We start from the raw sequence: 15,521 nt of genomic DNA, 5'->3' as shown, positions 1-15,521 counted from the left end.
TTCTCATTTTTGATTGATTTTAATAAAAAAATGAAAAATTCTCCCAGCTGCTGTTTGTCATTTGTACTCTTACAGCGCCACGTGTTTTTGCAGCCTACAAAGTCAATCAGTTGTTGTTATTTTTTTCTTTTTTTCTTGCTGTGTTGTTGGGGTGGGTGTCGCTTACAGCCAATCGTATTCTTACTCGTCTTAAAATCTGCTTTTTTGATCAAAGCACCGTCGAACGTCAGCCACATCTACAACGGAGCAAAAGGAGGTATGCTTTCTGCGCTTCTTTCCTTAATTCATCGCATTTACGATAACGCATCCGTCTGTCTCCGCACTGACCGGACCTGCAGTGGTATATAGTGCTGATTGTGCTGCTTTGGCCTGCTTGCACAGACAGGACTTGCTCCTGTGTTAATCTGCTCAGCTAATTCAGAGTGCTGAATTGCACAGGAATGTAGATGCAAGTAAAAAGCTGTGAAGTTTTACGCTACAGTTCACGAGAGTAAACTAGAGATCAGTATCTTTAATACTCTTTATCTCTAACTTCTTATCCTTCTTTCTGTGGAATCTTTGTTTCTGCAAGATGTTCACTTCTGGTTTAGTGCCTGAATTGCTGGATATACAAACAATTTAATGTTTTTTGTAATATCCATTTATATGTAAAATAAAAATGCACTATAGATATTTTCTATGGGGTTCGTCAAGGTTTTAAATTAGGACCCCTATTTGTGACTAGTCTCTTGCTCCGTTCATTGCTCTACTATTTTGTATGTTAAGCTTGTTCTTTCTCTCTTATCCTCCCTTGTCCCCTTCCTTTGTCTTTTCGTGTTATTTATGGCTCTGTGTGTGTCTTTCATGGTTTTCCTCTATTTCCTATTTGTCCTTTCTTATTTCTGTCCCTTTTTCTTGGGGTGGGTCAGCGCGGGGTAGTCGTATACCGCGGCCTAGTGTGAGTCAGGGCTGCAGTCGTGAGGCCAGTCGAGAGAGCAGCAGAGACACCAGCCCTGTGCGCTCCTTCACGCCGCTTGGTGAGTAGCCACAGCCATTGCTGCAGACTGAACCATTCACACACAGCTGTGGCTTCACGGGGTAAAAAACAAAACAAAAAAACATCAGACATCTTGATATTTTTAATACTTTTGTGCATGTGCGCTACTCTTTGCAAGGCCCCATGGTAGTTTCCAGAACTTGGCTTGTTTTTCCTCACATGCTTTTCTTAATCAAACCCCATGGCCCATGATGTTAAATGATGGTGCCTGGAGTTGAAAAACTTGCTTTTGTACAGTGAAAGAAATCACTGCGAATAAAACCGTATGTGGTTTGTATCAGGTGATGTGATTCAGAAGGATCACAATCATGCAGAAGATATCATTGCTTGTTGCTTTTCAAGGTTTCCTTTGTTTCATGCTGATAGTTTTTGCTACAAGTTGGTGTTTTCTGCACAGCTCACTAGAGAAAAAGGTTTAGAATAAAAAAATCTGAAGACCGCAAATGGCAGGGTGTTATACAAATACAATATGGTCTCAATAATACGAATACGTATGGTCTCAATAATATAAATACAAATACGTATGGTCTAAATAATATAAATACGAATACGAATGGTCTCAATAATACGAATACATATGGTCTTTATAATAGGATGTTGTATATTAAGATGCTTAAAGGTCAATTTTTATAATGCATAAAAATTGTGACTACTTGCAGTTGTAAATTTTTCTTCCTTTAGATGTCTGAAGAAAATCTTACATCATTACATAACTATCACAAAACAAAAAGTGCATAAAGTCCAGAATAGGTTTGAGGTAATATTGCCCTCTTTCAGGATTTAAATTTGTTTTGTTGTAGTGTCCCAAAAGTTTCCTAACTTTTAATTACAGAGTCCTGATTGATGATAGACATCCGACTCACGGTGGAATTCTCCTGTAGGGTAGAATAGAGAAGCTGGTCATACAAGCAGAACTGGACTTTAACCTTTGAGTCTGAAAGTGTGGGTCACAAAGTTGGTGTTTTGGTGAAGGTTCAGTCACCTGGGGTTTCTGTAGTGGGCTCTAACACACTGACTTAGTTATGCGTGTTGTGTGTATGTGTGTGTGTGTGTTTACAGCTTCACGACACTACTCTCGCTCTACTGGTACTCTTCATGCCTCTGATGCCTTTGGGGCAGCAGGTGAACTATGACCCGCAGCCTGCCCAGTCCTTATTTAAACGCAAAATACATATGCGTCGTTTTCTTCTCATTTGTTCATCCCAGTCATGCTTTTTTTTTTTTTTTTTTCTTCAGTTCAGCCTCCATTGGACTGCATGCTTTATGTTTAGCTTCCATAACAACTGTTTCTTCCCATCTTAAAAAACAAAACAACTCTCCAGCAAACAGCCACAAATGTGGGAACAGACACAAGTGATGAATTCACTGAAGATCAGAATGAGAAAAATTAAAGGAGTGGTTTGTAATTTGTATAGCCCTGCAGCTTATATGATTTATTACAGGTCTCGGAACTTTTAACGATATTAAAAGTATGCCTTTATGTGGCACTTTTTAGAAGCAAATCAGGGAGATTTAGCCAGGAGCTGGAAGGTAGAGAGATCATCTGTGAGTCTTCTGCATTTGAAGCTTTTTGCTGTCAAATTAGATTTTATTAGTTCAACATATATTTCCAATTGGTCATCATCAGTGATTTTTCTTCCTGCATTCTAACCCACATTTTCTTTTTGTATTTAATTTACTTAATGTTTTCGTTGTTCTTGTTGTTGTTGTTTAGTATTTCAGTGGTGGTACTTTTTATTTTTCTTTTCTTCAACCATGTATGGTAATGGGTTATTGTTTTAAATTGGGTCTGATGCCCTCCCCCTCCGAATGTGTGTTTCTATATGTAAAGTAAACTGGCATGTGTGTTATAACGTGTGCACTGTGTGTTTTTAGGTTCAGGTTTGGGAATCTCTCAGTCGAGTCGTCTCTCTTCCTCTGTCAGTGCCATGAGAGTGTTGAATACAGGGTCAGACGTAGAGGAGGCCCTCGCTGATGCACTGGTAAATAACTTCATTTATACGAATCTGTCTGTGTCTGTGATTCTGTGCTTAACTCTTTGCTAACCATCGTATAATAACCGATTCTGTTAACGCTGCCAGCTGTTAGGAGATACGCGGAGCAAGGTCAGTCTTTCAGCCTGTTTTTCTGTCTGTTGCACTTACAGGTTTATTGTCTCACTGTCTGTTTGTCTCTTAATTCCTTTAATACTCCCTTAAAGATTTCCGACATGCTTCTGTTTGAGCTGGGGTTTTTTTTCACTTATTCCAAAGCTCTCCTATGTATTCTTTGTTTTTGTTTTTCTTTCTATTTTCATAAGCAGAAGAAACCGGCTCGGCGGCGGTACGAGACCTACGGCATGTATTCTGATGACGATGCCAACAGCGACGCGTCGAGTGCTTGCTCGGAACGTTCGTATAGCTCGCGCAACGGCAGTATCCCCACGTACATGCGTCAGGCTGAGGACGTGGCTGAAGTGCTTAACCGCTGTGCCTCGGCCAACTGGTCTGAGAGGAAAGAAGGGCTGATGGGATTACAGGCTCTGTTGAAGAACCAGCGTGCTCTCAGGTACCACACAGATACATACACCGATCCCTCGAGGATCGTTTGGAGTGTTTTTGTTGCTCAGTTGTAGTTCCAAGACCCTATTTAGCTTCTACCAGATGTGAGTTTGATCATACAGCTACGCCAAAGATGAACTTGATGAACAGGCAAAGTGTCACTCGAATTTGTGTATGTTAATAACATGAGGTTTCTTGTTGGAAAAATCATTATTATTGTTGCACTTTCAGTGAAGGAATCTTGTGACCAGAACAGAAGTCACTTGCTGTGTGTTTGTGTGTATGTCTTCAAGTTTCGAGTTTAATTAAATCTCTTTTTTTTTTTCCTTTCTTTTTTTCATTTGTTTGTTTGTGTGTTTTTTTTGTTTTTTTTTACAGCCGGGTCGAGCTCAAGAGGTTGTGTGAGATTTTTACCCGGATGTTTGCAGACCCACACAGCAAGGTACCACCGGCACGCCGCTTCTAGCTGGGCGCATTTTACTTTCGTGCACACACATTACCCATGCATGAAACCTTGTATGAATAAAATATCGGATTCTGCCTCACCTAGAGCCTTTAACTCCGACATACACACGCGCATACGCAGCAGCACTCTCGACATGAGAGGCATGCGCTCTGCACACTAATTCTCAGGGTGAGGCCACTGGCTAACAGCATGGTTTTGTACGGTTTGGGTGGATGTCTGTTGCTCTTGACTGCCAGTTAGAACGCTCCGCTCTTCTCATTCAACGCAACTTGCTACCTATCCAGACAGGATCTGTTTTTCTTCGCTCGCTTGCACGTATTTGCAGACATTTCCACAAATACCAGGATTATTAAACAATATTTCTACCAATTAAGCCATAATGGATCAATTTTCTATTTGAGTTTTTTTTTTTTTTCCCTGGTTGCATCAAGCCGTAATGTTTAGATGGACAAATGAAGTGGTGGTTAGTAAGAATTTAAAAAGGAAACCGTTCTAATATACAATACATGCATCTTCTTCCTGAAGTCCACAGTCGTTATACCGTCATGTACACATGGACACGTTTGAAAAGACTAACACTCTCCATTTCTAATTTGGCATTTGAGTTGGTTTCTTACTCACCTGCAAACTGCGGCGTTTTTCTTGAGCTTGTTTGGACGCTGTCCTTGCGCTGGGTGGCCAGGTCATCGCCCAGAGCTCTGTAAGTCTGATTGATGGCCTTCGGGTCCAACCCTTTCTCTGATTTGCAGCGTGAGTCCAGAGGCTTCGGCACGGCAGAATCCGGTATCAGTTCCGCCTCCTTTAAGGTACAATACACATTCCTGCACATTCACATGCCTGACCTGTCTTCAGGGGCCTGGAAAGCTGGAGCCCCCTTCCTCTAATGTGCTTGGATTACAAAATAATCTGGCACAGAAATTTCCGCTCTTTTCTTCCATTTTTAAAAAAAAAAATCTTTCTTCTCTTCTTACTTCTTTCCTTTTGTATTTATTTCTCTCTTTAACAGCCAAAAAAACTCTTGAATTGCTGCTCGACTTCGTAATAATTCATTTAAAAGACCACAAACTTTATTACTCTATGAAAATATTTAAGGTCCAGAGTTAAGCCAGAAGTTTGTGTTTATATATATATAATGCATTCAAGCATGTAAAAGGAAACTCACTAGATTTGTTTGTTGTTGTTGTTGTTGTGTGTTTGTTTTTTTTTTCTCTCTCTCTCTTCATGCCTTTGCCTGGGGTGGAACTGTAGAGAGTAAGTTCAGAAGAATTTCATGCAATCTGTCAGATGGCCGATCGTATTGAAGTCTTCTTAAATTTCTGTGTGTGTGTTTTGGCTGCTTCTTTAATAAATGTGGTGCCTGCTTGGTAGAATACAATCTTAATTTATTGAGTAAATGTGTTTGGGGTTCTGTGTTAACAGTACAAGCTGTGGAACTAATACACTAATCAATAAGAGAGTTGGAGGGTTTTTTAACAAAAGGCATTAATGTCATCAATCCCCTCCTGCTGTTCATGCCATCTTGCCCTTATCCAATCAGAAGATGATGTTAAATAAATGTCTTGTGCCTTTCATTTTAATTGCTTTTATTTGTGTGATATCAATAATTGGTGATTGTGCTGACCTATGGCATGCTTTTGTCTTTTGTCAACTAATAGTAAGAAAGTCTTGAAACTCCTTAATGTATTACTGTACGTGTAAAAGAGTTGGACTGTTCGTAGGAGCTTTGAACTAGTTTACTAAAACTATCTAGGATGTGGACCGGCTGATAGGGATGCACTGATTGCACTTTATTCATCAGCTGATACTGACGTCATTTCAGTATCAAAGGCTCTCTACAAGCTTCTGTTACAAAGTTGTGCGAGGTTTAATAGCTTTAGGGCAGGGGTGTCCAATCTTATCCACAAAGGGCCGGTGTGGGTGCAGGTTGTGGGTGCACCAAGCAGGAGCCACGCCTGAGTCTACTGAAAGCCAAGATCAACTGATTTAAATGAGTGGAATCAGGTGTGGCTCCTGTTTGGTTGGAATAAAAACCTGCACCCACACCCGCCCTTTGTGGATAAGATTGGACATCCCTGCTTTTAAGTCACGCACTATGTTCCGGTGAATGTTCTGTGTGGCATCATTCAGAAGTTGTCTATCTATATCCTGTATATCCGATCAAATCGGTGCATCCCTACAAGCCGAACGTTTTTGCACATATTAAAGGCCGTATATGGACTCGATACAGCTTGTTGATTTCATGTGTATGTGTGTTATGTAGGTGTTTAGCATGTTCCTGGAGACACTGGTGGACTTCATAATAGTTCATAAGGCAGATCTTCAGGACTGGCTGTTCGTGCTGCTTACGCAGCTACTGAAAAAGATGGGTGCTGACCTCCTCGGCTCTGTGCAGGCCAAAGTGCAGAAAGCCCTCGACGTCACAAGGTTTGTAAGATAAGCATTGTAAGCATTTTTCCAGAAGTAACAAAATTCTAGCACTAAACCCCCTCTGTATTACATGTCTTTCTAGGGAGTCTTTTCCTAATGATCTACAGTTCACAATTCTCATGAGATTCACCGTAGACCAGACGCAGACACCCAACTTAAAGGTAATTGCTGCTTTTGGGTGCGGCCGTGCGTCGTCAAGGGCTTGGTTATGTTCTGAGTCATGTCCAGTTAATCTTAACGCTTAATGCCGTACTTTATTTTAGATGGCTTCAGTTCAGGTATTCGTCAGGTTGTTTCTTACTAAAAATTGTGTGAGCACTGTGAGGCGGTTGTAACCCTTCCATCAACTCTCATGCAAACTAAGAGGTCACTGCTTGACGCAAGATTACACCAGTTTCATTCCCCTCACACACGTTTACGTAACCACCATATGCCGTTTGCGACTCCACTGTCCTCCATGTGTCCCCCCCCCCTTCTTTCTGCCTCTTATCTTTTTCTTACTGCCATTTTTAACCTTACCCCTCTCCTCATAGCTGCTCCTTCCACGTCTCCCCCCCTTCTGTATGGGTCTTTCCATCATTGATATGCTCTCCTCTCTCTTTCCGAAGCCGGGGAAAAGGCGCTGTTGCCAGTACGGGGGCGGGGCTATAGAATTGCTTCCCCTCAGAAAGCGGCGGCATGCTTGCACACTACAGGAACATATCCAAGTGTGGAACCAAGCTGTACAGGTCAGTGAGACACAGGGGAAGCAATCCTATAGCTCACTGGCTCCCAACAGGGTACCACCCCCTCCTCTGAAGGTTGGAAGCAGTAAAGCTTAATGACATCATAGCTGTTAAATTTGTTACCGAGTCAATCCTAGTCGCTAATCGAATTGAAATGGAGCCTTTGTCAGTTTCTAAAACGTACTTAATTGAGTCTGTGTGGAGACTAGTGAGGGAGACTGTTGAGTGTTTTAGTTATTCGCATCACTCAGTGGACCTCGAAGATCTCACTGTGCCCCAAAACCCCCTCTCTTGCACATCACCTTTTGTGGCTAATTGTTTTATTTCTCCTTTCCTGTGGTGCCCTTTCGAGCTGTGTAGCTGTGCATGTATGACTCCGCGTGTACGAGAGATGTTCTGTTTTGTCTCTGGGTGTTGCTGAATATCAGGATTGTAGTAGGACATCGTCTGTAATGTGTTGTAGAAATGGTGCTGGTGTAATACGGATGTCTGTTCATTAGGTGAGGATAATTGTGTAATGTAATCATTATTGTACATTAGCACCCCATATGGCTTATATTGTTTTTTTTTTGCAATGCAAACATTGGCTGTGATCTAGATTAGTAGTAATGTGAGGCTGATCTTTCCAGGTGAAGGTGGCCATTTTGAAGTACATAGAGACCCTGACGCTGCAAATGGAGCCGCAGGACTTTGTGAACTCCAGCGAGACCAGACTTGCAGTCTCCCGCATCATCACGTGGACCACAGAACCCAAGAGCTCCGATGTCAGGAAGGTAGGAGAAAACGTTTATTCATATTCATATATATTTCTGTTATGTTTGAGTGGACTTGTGTTCACACTTTTAAGTCTTTTTAAGCATCACAGTGCAGCCCAGGTAAAGCATTTGAACCGTTCACAGCATTAACACTTGCTTTTATTCAGAAAACGGTCAGGTGCTGATCGCCTCAAGAATGTGTGAAATGTTTTTCTGAGTTGCTGGAGAATTGTGTGTTTCTTGGGTCCAGGCAGCCCAGTCTGTGCTGATTGCGCTATTCCAGTTGAATACGCCGGAATTCACCATGCTTCTTGGTGCACTACCTAAAACTTTCCAAGATGGGGCTACCAAACTCCTTCAGAACCACCTACGCAACACTGGGGGCGTAGCACCAGTAAGATACACAACATCACATGCATGAATTCTCAAATACAGATCTGTGTATTTGCATACGGATTATAGAAGACAATATCTCTCAAAGCAACAATAATAAACATGTAGCACAAAGATTAATCTAGAAAAAAATGTCAGTGATTCATTCAGGCCAAAGCATAGACTACCGGTCAAAAGTTTGGGGACACTCGACTGAAATGTTTCTCATGATAAAAACCTCTTGATCTGAAGGTGTGTGATTAAATCTTTGAAATCGGTGTTGTAGACAAAAATATAATCGTGCCAAAATATTCATTTCTTTCATTAGAAAACTAACATTTTATTTATAAAAAAACATTGTTTTAAACGGACGACTCAGAGTGAAATATTCCGAAAAGCAGCCAATAAGTGTCCAACATAGGTGTGAACTCCTTTAATCCTGTTTATAAAGCATCTCAGGGAGATTCCTCAAGAAATCGGTTGAGAAAATGCCAAGAATACACTTCTGGAAATTCTAGGCAAAAAGGGTGTCTACTTTGAAGATGCTAAAATATTAAATTATTTTTTATTTATTTTGGATTTTTATCACAACATAATTCCCATAGTTCCATTTGTGTTACTCTAGAGTTTTGATAACTTTATTATTATTACAAAATGTGGAAAAAATAAAAATGTGTCTAAACTTTTGACCGGTAGTGTATAATTTACATTTTCATACTCAGTGAGTCGTCATGCCCTGTCCGCGGGGGGGAAAGTCATCCTGCTAGACACTACTTTCATCAGGATTTACACTTTATAGATTAGAATCTGCACAGCTGCTAATAGACTGTAGGATATCTCTCATGTAGTGGTAAACAATTTTCTGTCAGAACTACTGATCCCAGCAGACTACAGTTGTTTACACACTGCAATGACTAAACATTTTGTACCATACGCAAAGATGGCCATTAAACCGTGCAGGATGTCTGCTTTCTGAACCTCAGCTCATGCTTGTAGTTGCTCTAGTCCCGTGTTAACATTTTCTGTAACAATAAAATCCTAAATCTTGTTTACGTGTCATGCAGGCCCCAGTGGGTAGCCCCCTGACACGACACACACCGAGGTCACCAGCCAACTGGTCTAGTCCTCTAACATCCCCGACCAACACGTCACAGAACACGCCTTCCCCTAGGTAACACACACACACACACACACACACACAGAGCTCACAATCCCCTGATAATGCACACCTTGCTCATTCTTATATGTAAGCTGTACAAATCACTGATCTAGTCCTTCTTCTGTTTGTCCAGTGCATTTGATTATGACACGGAGAATATGAACTCGGAGGAGATCTACAGCTCTCTCCGTGGTGTTACCCAAGCCATCCAGAACTTCAGTGTGCGGAGCCAAGAGGACATGAGTGAACCTCCTCGCAAAAGGGAGGGAGACGGAGAAGAGGTAATAGCAGTGATGGAAGGGTACTGAGCCATCAGATTAGACCGCAAAACTCTCATGCTAGAAGTTGATGTTTTAGTTCCATCGCAGGGATGTGCTACAGATCTTTAAGGCAGAGACTCCTCGGTGTTCACCAGCTCTTCGAACTGGTTAGAGGAACAAGAACAAAAACCAGAAAACAGGGTATTTTTGTTAGAACACAAGAACGGAAACATTAAATTACTGGTCCTGTTCAGAGTCCCCTCCCCTCCTTCAGCCCCCATATTATTTTTGAGCCCTGTTGTTCATGTTTATTTTCCAGTCACATATTCTAACCCCTATGCTTTTCTGTTAAAGAAACATCAGCATTTTTCAACCTAATCTTTATCCACTACATTTGTAGTGTATGTGTGATTTACCATGGGCAAGAATTTCAATATATTTTCCTAGAAGAATACAAAAAAAAACCCTGTTTGCTCAAACTCTCTCATAAAAGGCTAAGGACAGTTGTGTTTAAGCTCAATGAGTAAATGTTTAAAATACAAAACGAGGATTAAACAGACATCAGGAAATATTAAAGCTGGGAAATTCTCTGTGGGGATATATGCGCATGCTGCAGAAGTGGCAGATGAGTGCTTAGCTTGAAATAATTTGGATGTTTTTGCACGTCTGTGTGTCTGCGTAGGGCGGTGCTGACACTACGGATACGGGTCGGACAGCACTGGACAACAAAACGTCTCTGCTGAACACCATGCCCCTCCTCTCCTCTAGTCCCCGCCCCAGCAAGGAGTATCAGCCAGGTAGTTACTCAGATTCTTCCTTCGGCTCCTCCCCCTTTAGTAAGAGCCTGAAAGATGCACTGGACCAAGACGGCGAGAGCCTTACAGATGGTGAGACAATCCAGATTGTGTGTTTTGTGCTGTAATTCTGCGTTTCACTGGACTGCAGCACGTGGCTGCACAATTGCCAAGGGTGAACTCCTACCTGCATTGACATTCAAACACTGTGGTTTTATACTTTTTGTTTAAAGTACATTTGTTTAACTGTCGCTATTTTGATCATGAGTTTGCGGGGCAGCAGAAGACTTTTTTTTTGTAAGATCTTTTATTGTATACTGGTAGCCAAGTTCTCACTTATGTCCTTGAACATCACCATGCAGTGAAATGGGTTAGATTTAATGCTGCCTATGCAAGTGTGAGTGACATGCAGCAGAAAGAATATGTTTGCAGGTAAAGATTATAGTTGAATAATTAAACTCCAGAAACAGAAGTAAGTGGTAAAAATCTGAATTAGGGTTCTCCAAAGAATTATTGTTAATAATTGCACAGTTTAGCTTGTGCTCTGATTCTGTTCTGCACAATGATGTCAACAGATAGCAGTGTGGACCAGTCCGAGGTGGTGGCGGAGCTGCTAAAGGAGCTGTCCAATCACAGCGAGCGGGTGGAGGAGAGGAAGGCAGCGCTCTGTGAACTCATGCGTCTGATCAGGGAAACGCAGTTGCATGTCTGGGATGAACATTTTAAAACTATTCTCCTGCTGCTGCTGGAAACCCTGGGGGATGGAGAGGTATGCACAGAGAATATATATATACACACACACACACAATTTTATTAATGCCAGCAAAGAAAGTGAAGTTGAATTATGTTGGTAAGTACTGCCATTTGTGCAGCATGTGATTCGTGCACTGGCACTGCGGGTGCTGAAGGAGATTTTGAACAGGCAGCCCTGGCGCTTTAAGAACTATGCAGAGCTCACCATTATGAAGACCTTGGAAGCACACAAAGACCCACACAAAGAGGTCAGACCTCCAAACACACCATGAGCACACCTCACATCATATACAGGGTGTCCCAAAAGTCTCCATACATCGGGGAAATGAACACTTATCTTTTTTTTTGGCAAAATGTAACTTTATATTTACAAAACATCCTCTACATGATTGCGTGATTTCTTTGTAATCGAGCACTGAGTCGTCTCTCTCGCTCATGATAAACTCGTGTTATGCGTATAATTGCATGTCCATCACAGCCTTGCGACAGTTTCCCCGATCCAGCCATGAGAATGATATCAGTACTTTCTTCTTTTGTCAAAGGCTATCTGAGAATATGTAATATATGTAATATAAACTTAAGTATGAACATTTTTGGAAGATGTTTTTGCTAAAAGGTGTTATTTTCCTCTTGGTATGGAGACTTTTGGGACACCATGTAGATTTTTTAAAAAATATTCTTGCACATTACATACACAACTTTTTGTTTTGATTTTAAACCATTTTGAAATGAATCCAGGCTTCTTTTTTTTTTTTTCTTCTCTTTTTTTTTTTTTTTTTTTTTTTTTTTTTTTTTTTGGGCAGGGGGAGTTGTAAAAAATTAGGGGGGGGAGTATTAGAGAGTGAGTTTTCATAGCAGCGTGCACACCCAAAATGCAAGGGTTTACTGTGTACTGAAAATAAAGATGAGCATATTTTCACTTCATGACCGCCCACACACCCAAACATAGCCAGGTATGACGATACGTTTATGTATTGAAAATGCGTTTGAGTACAGATCTAACAGACAGTGTAAAAGAAACACACACACACAAGCAGTCACGCTTTTCTGGATCTACAGCTCAAATGTCTTTCTACACTTCTCATGAGGGCACTCGGTAGGGCATTCAGCTCCAGCATGCACAAAGAAAGTGAACAGTAAAGCCATTTGGGATTTGCTCTAAATAGAAGATTCCTTACCTGAAGAAGACATCATGAATAGCAGGAAAGGAAGTAAAAACAATAGAGACTGACTTCCTAAGACACTGTATATTTAAGGGTTTAAACTCACCTGACCTGAGAACAATGACCACTGAAATAGTCAGAGGAAGTCAATATGACACAGCATGTTCACTTGTTTTATTTTTATTTTAATTTTATGTACACTGTGTGTGTGTGTGTGTGTGCGCGCGCGCGCGCATAGGTGGTCCGGGCAGCAGAAGAAGCAGCGGCCATGCTGGCAAGTTCTATCAGCCCGGAGCAGTGCATTAAGGTGCTGTGTCCCATCATTCAGTCTGCAGACTATCCCATCAATCTGGCTGCCATCAAGATGCTCACCAAAGTAATTGAGCGACTGCCTAAGGAAGGTCTGCTCCAGATGCTCCCGGAGATTGTCCCTGGACTTATTCAGGTAAGAATTCATTTGTAACATTCAAAGCAGGATGTTTTTGCTTTACAGGTAGTATGTGGTGCTCAAGAGTCCTCTTTTAGAGGTGTGTGTGCAAGACTGTTGACTGATACTGCTTACCCCCTAGTTTATACCTGCCCATGATATACTCCAGCGGTTCTTAACCTTTTTGCGAGTCCGACCCAATTTTATGAATGACAGTGTTTTGTGACTGGTTGGGCTTGAACAGAGGAATGTGAGGCAGTCTAGTGGTGGCTGAGCAGGACTGAGGAAAAGATGCAAACTATCTTGCACCAAGAGTCTGGCTCTATACTTGTTCTTCAGTTTCACCAGCGCTGAAAAACCAGCCTCAGAGAGCTCGGTTGATGCAAATGGGAGAAGTTTTTTCAACGCCATGTCACTCAGTTCTTGGTATCCACGGATATCCAAAAATCCACCAGTGGCTTCTCTGTGAACCTCTGTGTACAGTAGTTTAACTTAAAGGTTTTCCCGTGACCCCCAGGTTAAGAACCGCTGCTTTAGTCTAATGAATTTAGTTAACTCTATTTACCAAAATATAAAGAAATAATCTATTTAAACCACAGTGACATTGACTAGAATAAAGCACTTCTTGTACATCAGTGAATGAATAAAGTCCAGTTTACGCCAGACAGATTAAACACACTGCAGCACCGCACCCAAAACACACCCATGTTATCAGTCTGGATTTTGATTTTTCTTTTGGTCCCCTGAGCTTCATATATGGCCACTGTGTTCCTGCTGGTATGGGAGTATAAAAACACCTGCCCCATGTCTTTTTTTGTGTGTCTGTGTCTGTGTCCAAATGCACATCTCCATCGTAGATTTCATGGTTGTTCTTCAGCTTTTAAAAGTGATTGATTTAATATATTTCTTTTACTGTGCTACATAGGGTTATGATAACTCTGAGAGCAGTGTACGGAAAGCTTGCGTGTTCTGCCTTGTTGCCATCTATGCCATCATCGGGGAGGATCTCAAACCTTACCTCAGCCAACTGTCTGGCAGCAAGGTGAGCTGGGAACATACACCTCTTCACATTCTTTCCAGCTATGGGAATACCCTCTTTTGTACACTGTAAAAATGTTCCCTACCAAATAAAACCTTCCAAACGGAAATGTCAAAATCTGCTAAATCAGAACCAAGCACTGGCTTTGAAACTAACTCAAATGAACAAAGATTATGTCGGAGAAACCTTAATCAGTTCACCAACATTCGTTGTATTTGACTTCTCACCTTCAGCTACATAAAGTAGTTTTTAATTGCAGACTGATAGATACTGTGTGGTTGCAAGGATGCTGGTTCAGACATAAATAGCTCCACAAATAAAATAAAGAATATTCAAATATTTCCAAAAATTAATTTAAAAAAAATTAGTAGAAACTAACAAACCCTAACCATAAACGAACACTAAATTGAATTTGAAAGAAAACTGATGATGATGATGATGATGATGATGATGATGATGATGATAAGAATAAGAATAATATAAATTCTTTGTCTTCGCAGCTGAAGCTGTTGAATCTGTATATAAAGCGTGCTCAGAGTGGATCCAGCGGCAGTGACCAGTCGTCAGATGTGGGAGGTCAAGGCCTGTAGCTGGTCCCACAGGACTTTTGAGGGCAGGAGCCCTAGCAGGCTTTTTAACACAGATACAAACACTCAGACCGCTATAAACTTACACAAGCTTACAGATACACACATGCGCGCACACACAAGTATGGACTTGCACTGCTGGACACCTTCCTTTGCCCCTCCCCTACCATCCAGCTACAGTCTGAAGCCATGTGGGACAGCGTGGATCAGACTCCAACACTTCCTGTTAAACCGAGTTCTTCTTCTTTTCGTATGAGCACGACTTTCATTGTGGTGCTTGTAGTAAGCTGTGTCGAGTGTGTTGACTGGTAACTGTGTGTGTGTGTGTGTGTGTGTGTGAGAGAGTGTGTGAGAGTTTACTTACCTGTTAAAATCCCAGCAGTGAGATATAAAGGAGAGAGGGGGAAAGTTTTAGGTGTCACTCTGCAATATCAAGATCATTTCATTAAGATCAAAGATCTTTTGAGGGAAACTCAGATTTACAAGATGCAACAGAATCTGAGCAGAGATTTCATTACCAGTGCTTACAGCTCCTCAATTGATTATTAATGGTCGTATCCCTTCATAACACTGAATGGTTGGTTCAGCTTGCTCTATTATATGGCATACTTTGCTTGGCTATCTGCATGTCATGATTAAAACCAACCCTTTTTATCTGGTCTCCAGTAGGACTTTAACAGGTCCAGGGACCCACTCACACATCCAAGGTTTGCGACGCCAGATGTCATTTGAATACATAGGCAATATGTATCTATATAACACAACAGGAGTATTCGGGGGAAAAATCTTGTGTTATTTGGAGGGCGTGTAGATTCTTTTAAGTAGCATAGTGTCATTTCTTCTCCGATGGGAAATTTGTAGAAATGTATTTACGCATTCAAATGGAAAAAAAACCTGATGTGTGTCTTTCTCCTTTCTGTAGTTTCTCTTTCTCCCCTGTGAGGAAATTGTTTCCTCTGGTTTTTCCCCACTGCATTTCTAAAGCTATGCTAACAATAAAATGAAAATAAAAAATGTA

At 41.3% G+C, this 15,521-nt stretch overlaps 1 protein-coding gene across 44 annotated transcripts in view; it reads left to right on the top strand.

The window, feature by feature from the left end:
* The window catches only part of clasp2 (cytoplasmic linker associated protein 2), a 54,329-nt gene extending 38,808 nt beyond the window's left edge, over positions 1-15,521 (top strand). For 7 of the 44 annotated variants that reach the window (XM_047150678.2, XM_053675150.1, XM_053675153.1 and 4 more), the window contains 20 exons: positions 215-256; positions 909-1,016; positions 2,096-2,158; positions 2,912-3,018; positions 3,118-3,141; positions 3,339-3,583; positions 3,955-4,018; positions 4,792-4,848; positions 6,303-6,466; positions 6,552-6,630; positions 7,824-7,967; positions 8,200-8,343; positions 9,386-9,492; positions 9,614-9,761; positions 10,423-10,627; positions 11,110-11,303; positions 11,407-11,535; positions 12,689-12,895; positions 13,803-13,919; positions 14,417-15,521. In XM_047150678.2, the coding sequence (XP_047006634.2) occupies positions 215-256; positions 909-1,016; positions 2,096-2,158; positions 2,912-3,018; positions 3,118-3,141; positions 3,339-3,583; positions 3,955-4,018; positions 4,792-4,848; positions 6,303-6,466; positions 6,552-6,630; positions 7,824-7,967; positions 8,200-8,343; positions 9,386-9,492; positions 9,614-9,761; positions 10,423-10,627; positions 11,110-11,303; positions 11,407-11,535; positions 12,689-12,895; positions 13,803-13,919; positions 14,417-14,506 (2,438 nt within the window). In that variant the 3' untranslated portion in view covers positions 14,507-15,521. Of the gene's footprint in view, positions 1-214; positions 257-908; positions 1,017-2,095; positions 2,159-2,911; positions 3,019-3,117; positions 3,142-3,335; positions 3,584-3,954; positions 4,019-4,791; positions 4,849-6,302; positions 6,467-6,551; positions 6,631-7,823; positions 7,968-8,199; positions 8,344-9,385; positions 9,493-9,613; positions 9,762-10,422; positions 10,628-11,109; positions 11,304-11,406; positions 11,536-12,688; positions 12,896-13,802; positions 13,920-14,416 lie in introns of all 44 variants that reach the window. The other 37 variants (XM_053675154.1, XM_053675156.1, XM_053675158.1 and 34 more) reach the window with 22 other exon arrangements.

This window comes from Ictalurus punctatus, chromosome 24 (genome assembly GCF_001660625.3).
Source record: "Ictalurus punctatus breed USDA103 chromosome 24, Coco_2.0, whole genome shotgun sequence".
Taxonomy (NCBI): Eukaryota; Metazoa; Chordata; class Actinopteri; order Siluriformes; family Ictaluridae; genus Ictalurus; species Ictalurus punctatus.
This window is presented reverse-complemented; position numbering and strand designations above follow the sequence as displayed.